This window comes from Lithobates pipiens, unplaced genomic scaffold, assembly GCF_037356315.1.
Source record: "Lithobates pipiens isolate NorthernLeopardFrog02 unplaced genomic scaffold, aLitPip1_a1.2 Scaffold_22, whole genome shotgun sequence".
Lineage (NCBI taxonomy): Eukaryota > Metazoa > Chordata > Amphibia > Anura > Ranidae > Lithobates > Lithobates pipiens.
In genome coordinates this window covers 48266291-48285928 of record NW_027507784.1, presented here as the reverse complement: position 1 = coordinate 48285928, position 19638 = coordinate 48266291, and the positions used below count along the sequence as shown (strand labels likewise).

The 19638-nt window shown below is 43.4% G+C and overlaps 1 protein-coding gene and 1 long non-coding RNA gene across 2 annotated transcripts in view; one reads left to right on the top strand and one right to left on the bottom strand.

The window, feature by feature from the left end:
• Nucleotides 1–17936, bottom strand: part of SLC38A11 (solute carrier family 38 member 11) — a 60216-nt gene extending 42280 nt beyond the window's left edge. The window contains exons 1-6 of the mRNA XM_077447569.1: nucleotides 17770–17936; nucleotides 14631–14751; nucleotides 10444–10518; nucleotides 4495–4629; nucleotides 2444–2509; nucleotides 600–706 (exon numbers count right to left, since the gene is read on the bottom strand). Of these exons, the coding sequence (XP_077303695.1) occupies nucleotides 600–706; nucleotides 2444–2509; nucleotides 4495–4629; nucleotides 10444–10518; nucleotides 14631–14751; nucleotides 17770–17850 (585 nt within the window). The 5' untranslated portion in view covers nucleotides 17851–17936. The remainder of the gene's footprint in view (nucleotides 1–599; nucleotides 707–2443; nucleotides 2510–4494; nucleotides 4630–10443; nucleotides 10519–14630; nucleotides 14752–17769) is intronic.
• LOC143923741 (uncharacterized) overlaps nucleotides 1–19638 on the top strand; it is a 112639-nt gene that overhangs the window by 72166 nt on the left and 20835 nt on the right. The gene's annotated exons all lie outside the window — the stretch shown is intronic.

The window sequence follows — 19638 nt, the reverse complement described above, 5'->3', positions numbered from 1 at the left end:
ATGGATGAAGGACACTGGGTGAGGGGCTCTTGGGGCTGCTATTACTCCCATAAATTCTATAGTCTTCCATTCCATTAAAATGTGGAGATTTGCAGTACAGTGAATGTTACTGTGCTGCTGGGCATACAGCACAATTGTTGTACTAAATTGTAAACCAAAAGTAAAAAACACACTTTTGAGGAATCCAAGTAGGAAATAAATAAAAAATAGGGAGTTTTAGAAGGGGAGCTCATAGAGGAACAAGTGAGGAACAAGTGAACGAGTTCGTAACAGCAATATAAAATAAATGTAAAAATATAGTCAAGTTTGAGGAGCATCTTTAATTCCTGTAGTTTGAAGATCATCTTTAATTCCTGTGAAAATGTGACTATCTTCCTTACATGAAATTCCTTAAAATAATTTAAGCTGGTTTTGGGGTCTTCATCTTAAAAAGGTTGCTCACTACTGCTATGGATTGTGGAAGATTAGATAATGCCTACAATGTCAAATCCATCCAAAATGGCGAGCTTTACCCTTGGCTTGCCTGTTTCTAAAGTTTTTGGTTGCTGCAAGTGCACTGATCATCAGGAAAATACCATTAATTATTTCTAGTTACATACCTTCCCTAGTCTTTGCATGTTGCGGTACAGCGCTATGGGAAGAGTAACCAATGCCGTTGTCCCCAGGATAGCCAAACGACGATCAGCAAGTATGCTCTCTGGAGATACTGCCAAAAAACAGATAAAAGATTGCCATTCAAAATAACACAAAAACTGATTATTTTGCATTAGTTATTTATATCAATATAATATATATTTTTTTTTTTATCCAATTTAACTTTGTACAAACAGAAAACGTAAATCATTATCTTGGTGCAGATTTGGATTGCCTATGAGTATGCTATGATCACCTATAATGGATCATTGCAATTTACTCTGCTGCTCAGCTTTATATAGTGAGCGTAGATGACAATTCTGCATACTCTTTTTGTATGTATCTGGCTAGATTATGTGGTTTGTGTTCACCTATAACACTAAAGCTTTTTTTTGCTCAGCCAGTAGACCCATCCCCATGTTGAGGGCATGTGGCCTGGTACAGTTCAGTAGGGTGGGGGCGCTCTCCCTCCCCCCCTTTTTCTGTGGCCTGCCAGGTTGTGGGCTTGGGTAAGAGTCTGGTATGGATTTTGGGGGGGACCCCAGGCCATTTTTTTTTAATTTTGGCATGGGATTCCCCGTAAAATCCATACCAGACTTAAAGGGCCTGGTGTGGATTTTAGGGGGGCCCTCATGCCATTTTTAAGAAAGATTTTGGCGTTCGAATTTCCCACGAACACCCCATAATGTTCTAAATTCAGCAAACAGGTGAACACTCGATATTCGCGTCGAACTCTTGAATATATATATTCTCGAATATATATATTCTCGATATACGCTTGACTCGAATATCAGGCTCATCCCTAGTCATGAGTGCTAGCAGAGCTCCTGAAACAGAGGTGCTGCTGCCACACAGACATCGGAGCTTTACTGGATACATTGGGAATGCTGCTCTCCAAATATAATCTGCAGGGCTGAGCTGTCAGTTTGACTCGGTTTTGCATCGTGCAGGAGAAGGCGCCGGGGTAATGAGAGGCTCCAGTGCCAGCTGCACCCCCCACTCCCCAGCACAGTACCCAAGGCATGTGCAATGTCTTTCTTTTCCTTATCTAGAGTCTGCGTGGAACAATGCTGCAAAGCAAACAGTGCCCCAGTCATCAAGTGGTTATTAAAGTTGAATCTTACTAATAAAAAAAGTTTTTTTCTTCAGCTTTAGTTACATTGTATATCTGTAGTAAAGTATGCCCCGCAATGATGGGTTTGGTAGAAATCCTGTAGAAATCTTTTCTTCAGGGTTGCCCTGTCCTCTTCCTACTTAAGAGCTTAAGGTTTCCAGGCTCAGCTGCACTAAAAAGATTTTTTTGGGGGGTGGGGGGGAAGCAAACCTGGCTCCCTCACTACACCTACCCCCCCAGTCACACGATTGATCGCCACTGTGCTCGCCCATCACCCGCCAGCACCGCACTTACCTTATCCAGGCCACGGCTTTGGCATCTTCCCTCCTGCATCTCCTCCCGAGTCCTGCTGGCCGCTTCTCCTCCCGGCCAATTGGGTCTTAGGACTCTTGGCCCATTGGATCTAAGAACTCGCTTCCTGATTGACTGGGAGAAGCAGGAAGACGTTAGCGAATATTAATTCGCTAATGTCACACAAGTGAGTGGGCACGGGCGCAGTGCTTTAATCGTGTGCTTAAACTCCCCCCTCCCATTGAAATTCATCATGCGTCCGGTGCCCTGCATGGAGATTAGGGGCCGGGTGCATAGATTAGGGGGGCGGCGCCCCTGCTCCCCTTATGATTGTCCGTCACTGCTACAGAATGCGGGCATTTAAAAGTAAAATACAGAGGGCATACTGCCTGTGAAGGTACTCACCTCCAGGGATTCTTTGAAATATTTTCGGCAAAATGTCTCCAGTTATGATGTTGTAGCTGATCATTGCTGAAAGATATTATCAGGTGTCATATTAGGTAGGAGAAAATATGTCTCGGTTATTCAGACAATCAAAGAAAAACTATATTTAACTTAAAGCAGTATTAGCCTTGGTTCAGACATATGCGTTGCGGGAACCAGTGCGGGTTCCGGCATCGCATGTCACTCGCAGGCAGTTAACACTGCCCTGTGCGAACCGCTGCGGGTGTCAATAGAAAGTTAATGACACCTCCAAATCAGTTCGCAGTGCGAACTGTCAAATGCTATAGGAATTGGATCGCATTTGGTGCGAATGCGATGTGATTTCAGCCATACGGTTTGTATGGCTAAATTTGCATCACACAGACATCGCATGTGATCTGCACAGCAATGCAGTGCGAATCACAAGTGATGTCTGTGTTTGCACCAATGTGAACCCAGCCTTAAACCCCAAAACAAACACTTAAATTTTAGCTAGATGTGATTGGCTGCATTAGATTAAATTTTTAGGCTTTCTTTCTTCTATTTTCATCTGGTGATCTGGCCAAAAAATCTGGCCAAGCTGTCCTGTAGATGTATCAGTTTACAGAGATGAGGCAAACCATATACCATTGACTGGGGTGCTTACAATGATAAGCTTTGATTTATTCTTGTAAAACATTTATGCCAAAAGGAATAAAAACCTTTTGCTGTAACTTCCTATAAAGTGTCAGCAGGATTTTGGCTACAATTTGTTAGTGTATAAAAATCCAGAGAGGGGGCACTCTAAGGGCCGGTTCACACAGGGGGCGATGCGAGGCGACACCGACTTGCCTCGCCGCGACCTGCCGCGACCTCAGCGGCGACTTGCAAATGACTTCTGTATAGAAGTCAATGCAAGTCGCCCCGAGGTCGCCCAAAAGTAGTACAGGAACCTTTTTTCTGAGTCGGAGCGACTCGAGTCGCTCCTCTCAGAACGGTTCCATAGTACAGAACGGGGGCGACTTGTCAGATCGCGGCGAGGCAAGTCGTGTCGCCTCGCATAGCCCCCAGTGTGAACTGGCCCTAATACAGAAGATGTGTTACTGGCTAGACCACCAGGTGAAAATAGAGGGGGAAAAAAGCCTAACAAAAAAAAGAAAACTTATGCAGTCATCACATCTAATGATTGGTAAGCTGATATATATTAAATTTTTTTGGTTTGTGGTTTAATTCTGCTTTAAGGTCAGGGTTCTGTGTAGGCCACTGGAGTTCCTCCACATCAAATTTGTCAAACCATGTATTTATGGAGCTGGCTTTGTGTACATGGTCACAGTAATACTAGAACAAAAAGGCCTCTCCCAAAATGTTGCTACATGACTGGAAGCGCAAAACCATCTACAATGTCTTTTTATACTGTAGAATTAACAGTGCACTTCACTGGAATCAATCATTTTGAAATGGGACATCCAACAAGTTTAAAAATGGTGTGATTATATGAAGTCTGCAAACTTTAGGCCATATAGTGTAATTGTTGCTAAATCTACAGGATACTCCACAATTAGATTGGCATGTGGTGCAGGTTGAGCTTAAGGCTGGGTTCACACTGCCGTACAGAGCGTCTTCAGTGCGTCCCTGTTCATCGTTTCAGGGTCCGATTTCCGTCTGAGTTTTTGGCTGAATTCGAAAGTGAAAACGGACCAGAAGACACACAGGACTCCTGTGCAATATGCCCCGGAGATGTGTGAACCGACTCCATTGAGAGCTGGCCACAATCTTCGGGCATGCGACTTGGATGCGGAGGAAATTAGCATCCAATTCGCAATTGTGTGAACCCAGCCTTAGATTAATGATGTCTGTGGAGTAGAGAGCAGAGCCATGGACTCTAGCAAGAGAACTACAGGGATATAAAAGGATAGTACCTGCAAAGGGATATAAAAGGATAGTACCTGCAAAGGGATATAAAAGGATAGTACCTGCAAAGGGATATAAAAGGATAGTACCTGCAAAGGGATATAAAAGGATAGTACCTGCAAAGGGATATAAAAGGATAGTACCTGCAAAGGGATATAAAAACTGCAATGCTGATACAGCCATGTATCCAGGAAAACCGAAGGTCCTGCTGACAAGAGACTGATATGTGCTAGTGCCAGACATTTCTCCACTTTTAATCAGCAGTATCATAGAATAATCTATAGAAAGACATCACAGACCACAGAGTGTTACTTCATGAGAACTGCAACACGTACAGAAACGACACAATTTAAATAAACACTTATAGAGAAAAATACATGTTATACTGTATATTTAGTCTTATCACATTACTAGAATCCCCACCTTGATATTAAAGATAAATGGCAGCCTTTGTTTTAGTTGTAAATATAGTAGGAAAGGGTGCTTAGTGGATTATTATTATATTATACAGGTTTTATATAGCGCCAACAGTTTGCTCAGCGCTTTACAACATGAGGGCAGACATTACATTTACATTACAATTTGGTATAAGAGGAATCAGAGGGCCCTGCTCGTTAGAGCTTACAATCTAAAAAGATTACTTATAGTATTTAAACTGTCAATACTCACAGTCCATACCGCTGTCTCCCTCTGCCAGGACTTTAGTGCTCATGTCAGGGAGGAGATCAGGCCACCCAAAAAGGTGGCAAAGGAACCAAAGCTGGGTGTTGGAATGAGCATTCCAGCACTTGGCCCGGCAGCGGGACACAGCCCGGAACAGTGGGGCGCTCTGAAATTTTATTAAAACCCCTCCAAAGTTTTAGCACTTAAAAAAAAAAAAAAAAAAAAAAACGTTTTAAAGCTGTCCTTGTTCCCTGTTTATATTGGAGAGATTACCTCTTCATATCTCTTCCAGCTTGTGGGTTGTTGCAGTGTGGTGAGGTGGCAGTGAAGACACAGAGTTCAGTTGCAATAAACAGAACTTGTATTGAGAAGAATGTTCAATGATACAAACAGCCCAGTGGGAAAGCACCCAACTGGGAACACTCACAGTAGGTCTGGCGAAAGCAGAATTGAGCGGTTCTTGAGCGTGCCAACAAGTGTCTGTGTCAAAGGGCGGAATGCGATCTGGCTTTGTCTGCACCCACGTGGGAGGATTCCAAGAAGTAAGGCCTATCCCTAGCCTGTCCCTATTGGTCAGGAACCTCTCCCCATCGGTAGACATGAGACCTAGCCTTAACATGTCCATTCACAATAATGTGCCCCAAGCCTGGCACTCAGGGCCTTAAATAGGCTCTGGCTTACCCAAGATGGCTACTAGAGTCACATGGGGAGGCAGCATCCAATCAGATAGCTTCCCCAGTGGCCCTGGAAACAATAGAGGAGGAAACAGGTTCCTCATGACTTCTTCTCCCTGTTATGGTTGTCCCCACCTGCGGTGGAAAAAATAGACAGCACCTGCCTACAAACCGATCACATGTTACCAGGACAGGAAATAAAATGAACTCTTCCCAATGGGAACAATGTTATCAATAGGAAGCTAGCAATTTTTCTAACCTTTCCCTACTATATACAAAATAAAAACAAAATTTTTACTTAAATGTCACTTTGTGTAGTTATTATATTATTATTATTATTATTATTATACAGGACTTATATAGCGCCAACAGTTTGTGCAGAACTTTACAATGTAGAAGGGGGGACAGCACAATTACAATACAGTTCAATACAGAAAGGACAGGAGGGTAATCCTTTACTCATGCAATTACTTTGGGATCCTATTCACTGTCTCAAATGTTTTCTAGTCAGCTCCTGATCGGTGACTCATTAAATAATATTGATAAAATATTATTAATATTATATAATATTCCTCAAGATTATAAAACAATAATAGTACTAGTAATAGTAATTACTAGAACTACTAATCGCACCTTCAAAAACAAGTCAACCTGAATTCCTCTACTATAGGCTCCATTAAAAATAGCCATGAAATTTAGAATTCCAGAATTCCAGAACTCCAGAACTCCAGAATTCGACCCTTTCTGACTAATGACACCACAAAGCATCTTATTTACTCCTTGATTATTTCCTGCCTTGACTACTGCAACTCTCTCCTTAATGGCCGACCCTTAAGCAGGATATTCCCCTTTAGTCAATTATGTATTCTGCTGCTAGTGTAATACACTTCACTAACCGACCTGTGACGGCTGCTCCTCTCTACCAATCACTTCACTGGCTTCCCCTACCCCACCGTGTAAAATTCAAAATGCTAACCACAACATACAAGGCCATTCACAACATCGCCCCCATCTACATCACCAACCTAATCTGCAGATATTGCCCAAATCATCCCCTCCGCTGCTCCCAGGACCTCCTGCTCTCTATCTCCCTTGTTACCTCCTCTCATTCTCACCTTCAAGACTTCTCCAGAGCCTCTCCCATCCTCTGGAACTCCCTGCCCCAGTATATGCGATCGGCCTCTACACCTTTAGGAGATCCCTGAAAACTAATTTATTCAGGGAAGCCTATCCCACACCCACCTAACTGTGTCCCTGAGCCACCCCCATCAAATCATTCTCTGCAGCTATTACCTTTTGTACCACCCCCTCCCTTTTAAATGTAAGCTCCTAGATTGTAAGCTCTAACGAGCAGGGCCCTCTGATTCCCCCTGTCTTGAATTGTATTGTATTGTAATGTCTACCCTAATGTTGTAAAGCGCTGCGTAAACTGTCGGCGCTATGTAAATCCTGTATAATAATAATAATAATAATAGAATGTAAGCTCTACGAGCAGGGCCCCTTCTGTACCTTTTGTATTGAACTGTACTGTAATTGATTTGTCCCCCCCTATACATTGTAAAACGCTGCGTAAACTGTTGGTGCTATATAAATCGTGTATTATAATAATAATAATAATAATAATAATAATAATAATAATAATAAAAAATAAAGTTTAGCTGCAAGAAGAAAGAGAGCTCAGATGTGACCTCTGGTGGATAGTTTGAAGGATTACAGGTAGACCTTGATTAAAATCTTCAAATCAATGTTCTCATGTTGTGGGCTTCAAAGGCTGCGATGCCAATCCCCGGTGAATCTGAAAGCAAGCATGCAGGCTGTGTCAGTTTGCCGGTCCTCTGTTGGGTGCTGTGGTTCATTTTGCCAGCCACTTTAGCACTTGCCAGCTTTAAAAACCAAGGAGAGGACCGGCTATCTGACACATAATTAAGTGTCACATAGCATACTCGAAAATTTCACTTACTGTCCACCGGAAAGGTGAGTATGAAATATATTCTTTTCTAGGATGCCTCTTATTTAGGGTTAGTAAAGTAGTGAAATGTCACTTTAAGGAAAATTGAGACTGGTGTACAAACACAAAACCTGTAAAACATCTTATTTTATGTACGTTTGGCTTGAGATTGAACAGACATTAATTTAAACCCTTTCAACAATGTAACAATTCTTGTTTTCTGGGTCCTTGCGTCTGCACTTTCCCCCTGGGGGATTTATGAATGGGAAAAAGTGTAGATATGTTTTGCTAACTCATTTACAGTAGGATCATTTCTCTGAGATATTTCCGTGGTATGACATAGAGCTCATTTACCCCAGAGCAAAACAGGACCAGAGATAAACAGGAGACAGCCATGTGTCCATTTTAGTGTACAGATGACAGTGGAGAACAGCATGGCAATCTAGAATACAATTATCAGGACATGCTGAAAATTAAAGTGGACCAGAACTTAAAGAGTGAAGATCTGCTATGTAACAGGAAACATCTAGAAATGTTAATTGTGCAACAGCAATATAACCTGAAAGATTCACTTTGTCTTTAATTTCCCCTATAAAATAGCAATAGCAACCTGTCTATCGATCCTCATAGCTTCATGTCTGCATTTTGAGTTCGTCCAGTGCACTGTGCCTGTGAATGCTAGTCACAGGAGACTTGAAATATTATATTGGTGATATAGGGGTTGATTTACTATATCTGGAGAGTGCATAATCTGGTACAACTCTGTATAAAAATCAATCAGCTTACAGATTTTTTGTCATGACTTACAAATGTTATGAGACAGAGAAAAAACAGAGTTTTGGAGCATGCTACATAAAGAATGCAGGGCTCAGGAGTGTGCTACATAAAGAATGCAGGGCTCAGGAGTGTACTACATAAAGAATGCAGGGCTCAGCAGTGTACTACATAAAGAATGCAGGGCTCAGGAGTGTACTACATAAAGAATGCAGGGCTAAGGAGCACGCTACATAAAGAATGCAGGGCTAAGGAGCGTGCTACATAAAGAATGCAGGGCTCAGCATTGCACTACATAAAGAATGCAGGGCTCAGAAGTGAGCTATATAAAGAATGCAGGGCTCAGCATTGTGCTACATAAAAAAAATGCAAGGCTCAGCAGTGTGCAACATAAAGAATGTGGGGTTCAGGAGTGCACTACATAAAGAATGTAGGGCTCAGTTGTGCCCAGCAATACAGCCTCACCAGTGCCCATCTATGCAGCCTCACTTGTGCCCAGCAATGCAGCCTCACTAGTGCCCAGCAACGCTGCCTCATCAGTGCCCATCAACACAGTCTCACCTGTGCCCAGGAATGCAGCCTCACCAGTGCCCAGCAATGCAGCCTCACCAGTGCCCAGGAAGCAGCCTCACCAGTGCCCAGGAATGAAGCCTCATCTGTGCAGGGGATCAGAGAGGAGAGGAAGAGGAGAGCCAGCCAGATCATCACACGGGCCGGCGCCTCCCACTGTGTCAATGTGAATCGCTGGGTGCCTGCTGTCACACAAGTCCTGCCTCCTGGATCGGCTCCCACCTATCTTATGATAGACAGCACACGTCCCGGCATTGGACAAGTGTGCTGTCTGTCAAAGGAGCCATACCAGGAGGTGGAACTTGTGTGACGATGGGCACCCAGCGATTGAAATTAAATCTGACACAGCCAGAGATGCCGGCCTGACACCGTGTGTGGCACCCAAGGTGGATCACCCTGCCCCCCCCACTCAGTAGCCGTCCTGCAATCCGGGGATAAATCGGGGGACATACAGGCTCCGGTGTCCTCAGTCTGGGTACTGCCCCCGAAAACCGAGGAGGTCTGGTCACCCTACTTTAGAAAGTAGCACAATGTGGTGAATTGCATCCTGGAGTACCTCCACTCTCTTGTAGACACTGGTGCCAGCACTACCACTGCAGGAAATGCTAGCCCACCAGTCTGCTTCTTCACCAGCCCACCTGGCTGCTTTTCCCCAGTCTACCCAACTGACTCTCTGGAGATTCTCCCAGAGCAAGGTAGGGAAGATTTAAGCATACTGCTATTTTCCAGAGAGCCCTGCTACATGTGGCAGTCTCCTCCCTTGTAAGTCCCTGCACCATGCTGTAGTACTCATACTGTCCTCTCCTTGATGCCGCTGCCTCTCAGGAAAGCCTCCTTCCAACTTCTCCTGTGGTAGGATCCTTCTAAGCCAGCACCTGGGCCCTGGCCCGAGGTAGAGCCTCTCCCCAGCAGGGGTCCCTCAAGGGCCACCAACAGTCTCCTCAGCACTGCACCTCCATCTCCCACCCGACTTCCTTTCCAGCATGACTCATTCCTATTTAAGGGCTCATTTAGTCCCCTGCCAGGCCCACCTCCTGGGGATTGGCTAAGTTCCCCTAAATATGCAGAGCAACCCTCCTAGTCTCTAGAATGCTTTCCAACTTTCTAGAACTGGGGGGGGGGGGGGCACCAGAGAGCTGTCTGCATCACGATCTCAGCAAACACCTTGCTGCAGCACCTTACTTCCCATACATACAGTATGTGTTATCACCACTGTCAGGGTGCTGCATCTCAGCGCTGATGCTACCTTACAAAATGTTTTAGGCCATGTTAGGTTGACTCTTGACAGTATAATTCGAAATTTGCATGTGTATCTGCTTTTTTATATATTTCTGGATTAGACATGGAATTTTCAGTGAAGATATCCTTTGCTTATGTATTTTTTAATTCTATGTGCATTATCATTTGCTCAAGCTTATGACTGACTTGCAATATAAATATTAATAATAATAATCACAGCCTACCTGTGACATAGGCAACTCCAATTAAAAGCAGAAGACCCAAGGGTAAGCCAGCCAGCTTCATAGAATATGGCAGACCTAACAGCAGAATGGCAGAGAAAGTAGTGAGTACATCTTAAATAATAAATATACGGTAGGTAACTTCTGCATTACTATGTGCAATATAATGTAAACACATGTGAAAGTGTAAACTTAAGAAGAAAAAGAGGTGCCGCTCAACACATAAATTCATAAATTAATAACAGTTGATACAAGTAGTAAGCCATATATGGCGATTCATCAATTCCATTCAATTAGTGCGCTCTTCTATATGCATTGTGTAAGTGTCTAGATATCCAATAGTGATGGTCCAGGTAATAAAAAAAACTGCTGTGCACACCAAAGTGCCCTCCACCGGTCAAACTATTTGCTCACCTCCCAGGGAGACCCACACAGGTGTGCAGTGACGAAACGTGTTGAAGTTGAGCCTGTGACGTCATCGCGTATGATCGGGAAGCAGAGAGCAAGTTGCTGGGCCCACAGGGGCATTTCACCCCAACCACACAAGCGATCACCTGTGTGCAGCAGGAATAGTGCATCTGTAAATGTGAGTTTTATACTGTATACTTATACTGTTGATTTTATTAAAGATATTGTATTATAAGGTAAACACTATGGGGCTGATTTACAAAGGGTTTGCGCCATGAGTTGCGGTGTATTTCGATGCGCAAAGGCCGTTTTCGTATTCACAAAGCATTTGTTCCTGTAACACAGCGCAATTCCCCATTTACTATTAGCATGCCGGCGTACGGGAGGCGGCGATCGGTGTGCCGCTATAGACCTGGCACACGCATTCTTCAACTCAGAATTAAAAGAAGCTGGAAGTGCCAATATCATGGGGGTGATATGGGTGATGTGAGGAAGTATAGTTATAACTGTCCAAGTAACAAATATGCCCAAAATAGAATGGAAAAGTAACTTTCTCTGAACAAGCCTGCTGTGCCTGCAAATACACTTCGATCTGCGGTAGGTGAATTTATGCACTGTGCATACGTAAGCGGCATTTGCGCACGTTCAAGTGCTTTGGTTCACTGCGCCGGCAAAATCTTAGTAAATGTCAAGCCGCATAGATTCATTTGCATAAGTTGAACAGGCGCACCTCTCAACTTTTTTTTGCGCTGGTTCACTTCTACAGTACTACTGTTCTCGTCTGGCATCTTCCTCCACGGCGTCTCTTCTTTGTTCTCGGGCCGCTCCGTGCAATGGGAGGCTCCCGCTGTGTGACGCTTCTCTTCTTCTAACAGTTCTTATATAACTGACGCACGGTTCCGTTATATAAGTGTCAGAAGAAAAGAAGTGTCATACAGCGGGAGCCTCCCATTGGGCAGAGCGGCCCGAGAACGAAGCGAGGAAGAAGAGACGCCATGGAGGAAGATGCCGGACAAGAACACTGGAGCAAGAAGAAGAAGATGGAGGAAGAAGAAAATGGAGGAAGAAACCGAAGGATGAAGAAAGGAAGAAGGAAGAAGGCCCGAAGAAAGAAGATGAAAGAAGAAGACTTTAATAAAGGACTTGTCAAAAACTGTCTCTTGTCATTTTTAACACATTTGTCACTTTTTTGGTGAAATGGTAGGTACCCCCTTACCATTTCACACAGGGGGGTAGGCCAGAATGTGGGGGTCCCCTTGTTAAAGGGGCTTCCACATTCCTATAAGCCCCCGCCCCCAGACCCTCATAACCACCGGCCAGGGTTGTGGGGATGAGGCCCTTGTCCTCATCAACATGGGGACAAGGTGCTTTGGGGGGGGACCCCAAAGCACTCTCCCAATGTTGAGGGCATGTGGCCTGGTACGGTTCGGGGGTGCTCTCTCGTCCCCCCTCATTTCCTGCGGCCTGCCAGGTTGCGTGCTCAGATAAGGGCATGGTATGGATTTTGAGGGGGACCCCCACGCCATTTTTTTTGGCGCAGGGTTCCCCTTAAAATCCATGCCAGATCTGAAGGGCCTGGTATGGATTTTGAGGGGGACCCCAACGCCATTTTTCTTGGCGCGGGGTTCCCCTTAAAATCCACGCCAGACCTGAAGGGCCTGGTATGCTCTAGGAGGGGAACCCATGGCGTTTTTTTTTTAATTAAAGTCGCCTGGCCTGGGGGCGACTTAAAGTCGTGTTGTAAGTCGCCCCAAGTCGCGTTGTGATTCATACTCAAGTCGTGTCCAAGTTGCCTCCCAAAGTTGCGCTGGAAGTCATGTTGCCCCTGTGTGAATGGACTGTTAATGATACGGCGTGCGCTATTATCAATAGGAGATTATTATCGCGTGCGCCGGCATATTATCTGTTGTGCTTATGCGTGCGCCGGTTCATACACTCACTGAATAATTTATCTGGTGCACAAATTGAGGTATGAACCGGCGCAACACATTCTTCTTAGTAAATCAGCCCCTATGTCAGTTCTTTTCTTCCCCTTATGACACCTATGTATGAGGAATACCATTTAAGGGATCAGGAGCCCTTATACTGACAGAGGAATGGCAGATTGCTGGATTGATATCCCTAAAGGGAAGGTGTCATGGACCCCTTTGTGGGTCTCCCTGGGAGGTGAGCGCATAGTGTGACCGGTGGAGGGCACGTTGGTGTGCATAGCAGTTTTTTTATTACCTGGACAGTCACTATTGGACATCTAGACACTTGCACAATGCATATAGAAGAGAGCACTAATTTCATGGAATTGATGAATCGCCATATCAAGCTTACTACTTGTATTAACTGTTATTATTTATGGACTTATATTATTTGATTGTTATTTTTAGCACATAGAGACACCTTTTTGAGACCCCTGTATGGGTTATCACAGAGAGTTCATTGGTTTTCACAGATTTAATTTATACACCTATTTGGAGCCCAGCAGGGAGTAGCTGGGTAAGGTAGCGCTTCACAATATTTTGTTATTTAGTGAGTCAATCTTGCCTACAGAAATCATTGATGAGAATTTAAAACACAACCCATAAAATCATTTTTTGTACGACAACCCATAATAGCCAATCGGAATTAAAGGATAACTGCACTTTCAGTGTTAAATTCATCTTCCACTTCTGAGAAACCTTCACTGTGCGGCCCACTGAAAGCCACACAGCCACCACCGCAAGGGTTCCTGCACTAATGAGGACTGGTGAGTATAAGACTTGGGTGGGAAGGGTGCTGTTCTTTGTCAATGGCACTCCAGATAACTGTACGTTAGTTGCCAACACATATTAGTGCACCGACACCAGGGGGGTTATTTACGAAAGGCAAATCCACTTTGCACTACAAGTGCAAACTACAAGTGCAAAGTGGAAGTAAAGTCACTGTAGATCCGAGGGGGGCATGCAAGGAAAATAAAAAACAGCATTTTAGCTTGCACATGATTGGATGATAAAATCAGCAGAGCTTCCCCTCATTTCAGATCTTCCCCTCAGATCTGCAGCAACTGAACTTCCAAGTGCACTTTCACTGCAATTTCAAGTGCACTTTGCACTTGTAGTTTGCACTTGTAGTGCAAAGTGGATTTGCCTTTCGTAAATAACCCCCATGTCAGCAAAATTGGTGTATGTCTGTAAGCTGGTAAGTTGCAGTGCGTTGGCAGCCCATTCATAATAAATGGACTATTTTAATGCAAAGCATGTTGCAATGTGTTAATGTCAGGACAGACCGTATATGTGTAAATGGTCCCTAAAGTGTTTTCTACATTATTTGACAGGAACACTTACTAAATGCACCCCCAAACACTTGTACTCCAATGCAGAGTAGCACTATGCTGTGTTGCCATTTAAAGAATACAGACAATCGTTCTGAGTAGCCTGTGTTTCAGTGCACTGTGGTATATTGTTAATTGGCTCTTACTCTACAGGGTCGTGATTTTGCTTTTAAAGTTGGTAAAAAAAAAATGTATTTATTTTTTAATGGCCAAGTGAAATATAAACCTAATATATAAACTGTTCTTACAAATTTATTGTAAACTTATTGAAAAGGAGCTCTCATCTGAGCAAGCCATACATACATATAGGGCCAACCAGGACAGGGGAAGTGCCTCTAGATCGGTAGATCAGTGGTGACAACTGAGCCATTACACAGCATTTAGAGAGTGTTATATAATATTACAAATGACTGTTACCTGCCAAAGAGCAGTATGTATGGCTGCGACTTCCCAATGAGAAGAACTAGGTGTACATCCTTACCTATCATTCCAGTGCCAAGAATGGCATTGATCAAGTTAAATCCTGCCCAGAACACATTTCTAGTAAGTTTATTGTCTTCTTTATCCTCTTCAACAAGTAATTCTGTATCATTTATATCTATCTGCAAAAAAGATAATAATAATGATAATAATCTATATACACTAGGAGCTATATTAGTATACATACAATACAGTAGGAGTTAAAGGAACATATCAATGTTATGTATATAGTTCAAGGAAATATTAAGTTAGGCCTGATTCACACTTATGCATTTTTAGTGCTTTTTGCAGATTTGTACTTCAGAACGTGTTCCATAGGAATCCAAGTTAAATGGACGTAGTGCAAATCTGCAAAAAGCACTAAAAATGCATAGGTGTGAATCCAACCTTATATATTTTTGTTTTGCATTTTTTGTAGCAATGCGTGCTTTACCTCAATGCATGGCAATCCATGTTAAGCATGCTGGTGCAATCTAGGGCAATTCATTCATTCTATATTTTGGCAACATACCACAACACACGTGGCTGCTGAGAAGCTTAAGCTTATCTTAACCCCCACTTATTTAAACCACAACAAACCTTGCCCCCCAAAAATACACATAGACCACTTTAAGTTGGAAGTAGGGCAGTAGGCCACAGCTTTATTAAACATATCAGTATAACAACCTTCAAAATACCAATAACCATGCCGGTCATGGTTAAACCGTGAGCATCTATAAACAAACCGTATACTCTAATGCCGCGTACACACGGTAGGAGAATCCATCGGAATGCGTCTTATCGGACCGTGTCGTCAGATAATCCGACTGTGTGTGGTATGCATCGGACTGATTCCGTCCGAATCTCCGTCAGACCCAATTTTCCAACATGTTGGAAATATTTCCCGACCAACTGGGCCGGTCGGACGTAATCCGATCATGTGTAGAGAATTTTGATCGGACCAAGTGCCACGCATGCTCAGATCAAATTCCTACATCAAAGCTATTGGCTACTAGCCTGAATCTAGTCCCATCGTAACGAAATTACGTCATCACGTTCTGAAAGATCGGATTTTTCGACAACTTAGTCCGATCGTGTGTATGCAACAGTTTCGGACTAAATCTGATGGACAAAATCCGACGGATTTGGTTGTGGAAGTCTCCGACCGTGTGTACAGGGGCTAAGAGGCCTGTCTCCACCATCTGTGTGAGACAGGTATTAAACTGACCCCGTAATTAAACTTGAGTGCTTAGCCCATAAAATAATACCACTTGCTGGCAAGGCAAAACTGCCAAGGAAGCTGTGACAAAACACACAATGGGCGGGTGGGTGTTCAATTCTTAAGATTCTCAAGAGAACATCAAATTCTCTGGAAAGTAGTGGGATGTGCCTCTGTGTAGCCTTTTCTAGAGTTCCGGCTCCACTCAGTCACCTCGTGACATTGTAGCCAATCCCAATGGAGCCACTCCGGATTAGGTTGAAGCACCGCTTAGTTGCCAAGCATCCAGCAGTCAAGGCTCCCTTTCCTTAGGGTCCAGGGGCCTTCATTATTGCATTGCCGCTTGCTGTGCTGCATTTCAGGACTGTTGGAAGGTACATTGGAGTGTTGCGGTACAGCACAGGTTTTCATTAACTGTGAAAGTGTAGTCTGTGCAGACCTGGAGAGAAACCCAAGAGAAATAGCAGCCAGGATGGGGAGGAGCCACATTCTCACAGACAGCTGACACTCCCGGAAGTGTGGGATGCCAAAGATTCCAGCTGCAGAAGTAGTTTTCTAAAAGGGCAAAGGTTGGTAGCAAGGAAGTCCCCAAGTGATAAGCATTTGAACAGGTTGCCTTTTTTTAATTGCTTGAATATTGAACTAGGGCATGTTTTATAGAGTGGCAAGATTATCATTTTGTCTATTGAGTAAATTCCTTTTTTTATGCATGCTAATTGTCTGCTAGCTTTGCTTGCTGCAGAATATTAAACAGGAGCCAACTAACCTAGCAGTGTATCTTTGGAGTGTGGGAGGAAATCCACCTAGGCCCAACATGCAAACTTCATGCAGGTAGTACCATGGTTGGGATTTCAACTGATGACTCTAGTGCTGCGAGGCAGAAGTGCTAATTACTTGCTGATGCTGCAGCATGGAGTATGAAGGTTTATTTTTTTATCCCCCTCAAACCTCTCTCATAGAGAATGTCACAGTCAGCAAGTGATACTGCCTGCCACCCTAAGATTACTCAAAAAATAAAAATCAGCACTAGGGATCAATGATTGGAGGGGGTGGACCAGTGGCGGCCCGTAATGCAGGGAACAGGGGTGCCACCCCCTATACATGCGTCCGGCCCCCTAACTTACATGCGGGGCACCGGATACATGTATTCCAATGGGGTTTTCTTTTTTTGAAGCACATGATTAGAGCCAGAGGCTCTAATAGGCTTCAAATAAGGAAGGGCTGGGGGTGCAGAGGGGCTGACCTGACCAACCGCCGGGGAGGAGGGTTTGCAGGTGACCCGACCGACCCGAGGGGAGGAGGTAGGTGGCTGTGGGTACATTGTTTCCCCCCCCCAACAAAAAAAATATATATGTACCACCAGAGGTCACTGGGGTGGACCTTTCAATCATCTACCCATCTTCCATTCATAAATTCTGTTTCATTTATAGCATGATCAATGGGACAAGATTATAAATGTGATGTACAATGTAATAATCAAGTGTTCATTGCTGGGCAGTCTATTGCAATGTTTATCTATCTGTAAATGTGTCAAAAATACAGTGAAAATGAATAACCTAAAAAGGCGTTTCAGTGTAATTTTCAGGATTCATACTGAACATATAAGTGGAGACACTCGTATCTATACGCCATGTATATCTATAGTCAAGATGTTTATTTTGTTTTAATTTTGAAATGCCTTTTAGTTTGACAATAATCTGCTGGACAAAAAATAAAAATAAAGAGGGTGAAACTCCCTAACAGGGCACAGCAATAAAAACCTGACAGAGTTCTAATTTTTGCTTATTAAATACAAATTGGGGTACAGATACATTTTAACAAAACAAAATAAATGTCCTAATAATTAATATTTAAAAATATTTTAGATTGAAAGCTTTACTGTACTTTTGGTGCTATATTCTAAAAATAATCATCATCACATCAATAGTAATACATGAAATACCTGCTCTGTCCAGCTGTCCTGTGCCGAGGTTGTCCCCATTCTGGACACTGTTCTTCGTGGCCAGGAGTTGTACATTTTCATAAAGCAGTCATGGTCCAAAACATTTGAATCACTGACCAGGAAGGATCAATGTAGCACAGTAAGCTGATCTATATACTATTGCCATAAAGACAGAATGATGAGAATCTTGCTGTCCAATGAAAAAGGGGAATGATGGTTATAAAAAGAAAGCAGCAGGAAAGAATGACTGAGTTCAGATTTATGATAATGTGTAACTCAATAAACTGGCCTAGGAACTTAAACCTATTAGGGACCTCCTAATTTCATAAAAACATGGCTTACCACCAGCAACAGAGAGGTACTATTAAAAGAATATAAAATTAAGTAGCTCAGTTAAAAAAAAAGGCATACTGCACTAAATCTGCTTTGCTGTCCTCTGTAGAGGACTCCCCTACTGAGGTACCCATAAACATAGATACAGTATTTGGTTGTCTAAACAGGGCATGAGTTTTGCTGTATGCAGGTACCTTGGGCAGACCATGGATTATATTTTGAAGGTCCTTGTTTAAAATCTTTCTATCATGAGGGGACAATGCCTCTCCTTGTCTCCCATTGAAACTACAAGTGGCCTTTTCAGTTCACATTATGTAGACATGGTCCACTGTTGTCACTTTCTAAAAACTCACCCTGAGAAATGCCATGCAGTCATCAGTGGAGTGAACATGTTAGACAGAATACAAGAGCTCCTGGCACCACTGCCATATAAAACGTCTGGGTGTTTCAGATGATGTGTCAACCCAATGCACACTGTGGTTCCTCCCACCAACCCTTGTATCACTACTGTGTTCTGCAGTAATGTATGAGTTGTCGGGAGGAGCCACAATGCATAGTATGTGGCTCAGGCCCCATTCACACCCAAGCGGGGCGATTTTCAGGTGTCTTTATTTGAAAGATTTGCAAGCATATTACAAGCCTTTTAGACGCATATTACAAGCATTTTACGTGTGTATTCAAGCTTTAGATGTTTTTATAGCCAATAGAAAGCACTGGGGGGAAAAGTATAAGGGTAGAGAGCTGTTTTGCCAGAAAACATATTCTCATTTTGAGCTTTTTTCAGTCGTTCCCATTGAAGTCTATGAGGCCAATCTGCCTATAAGGAAGCTTGAAAGCACTGTCCCTCATTTAGGGGGACTGTTTCTCTTTTGGAAGCAAAGTCCCTTGCCCCCCCTTCCTCTTTATTTGGGGCTGATCTGAAAGTGAAGGAACTTTGGCTGATCTGAGGTGTGAAGGTGCAGAAATTGGAGCTGATCTGAGGTCAGAATATGCAGGAATTGGGGCTGATCTGAGGTGTGAAGGTGCAGAAATTGGAGCTGATCTGAGGGCTGAAGATGCAGGAAATGGAGCTGATCTGAGGTCTAAAGATGCAGGAATTTGGGCTGATCTGAAGTCTGAATGTATAAGAATTGGGCTAGATCTGAAGTGTGGAGATGCAGGATTTGTGGCTGATCTGAGGTCTGAAGGTACAGGAACTGGAGTTGATATGGGGTCTGAAAGTGCAGGAATTGGGGGCTGATCTGAGGGCTAAATGCTGAAGAATCGGGGCAGATCTGAAATGTGGGGCTGCAGGAACTGGAGTTGATCTGCTGTATGAAAGTGCAGAAATTGAGGCTGATGTGAGGTAAGAAGGTGCATGACTATTGTATAACAAATGTCCCTTTTCTGCTAACAACCTTTATACTCCAACTTTCCCCCTCTGACCTTATTAATAAAAAGCCATACAAAATCTGGAGTAAACATAGGCCGTAGCAACCTTATTTTATTAAACATATATATATTCCAATTAAAATCAACATGAAAACATCTGTTATG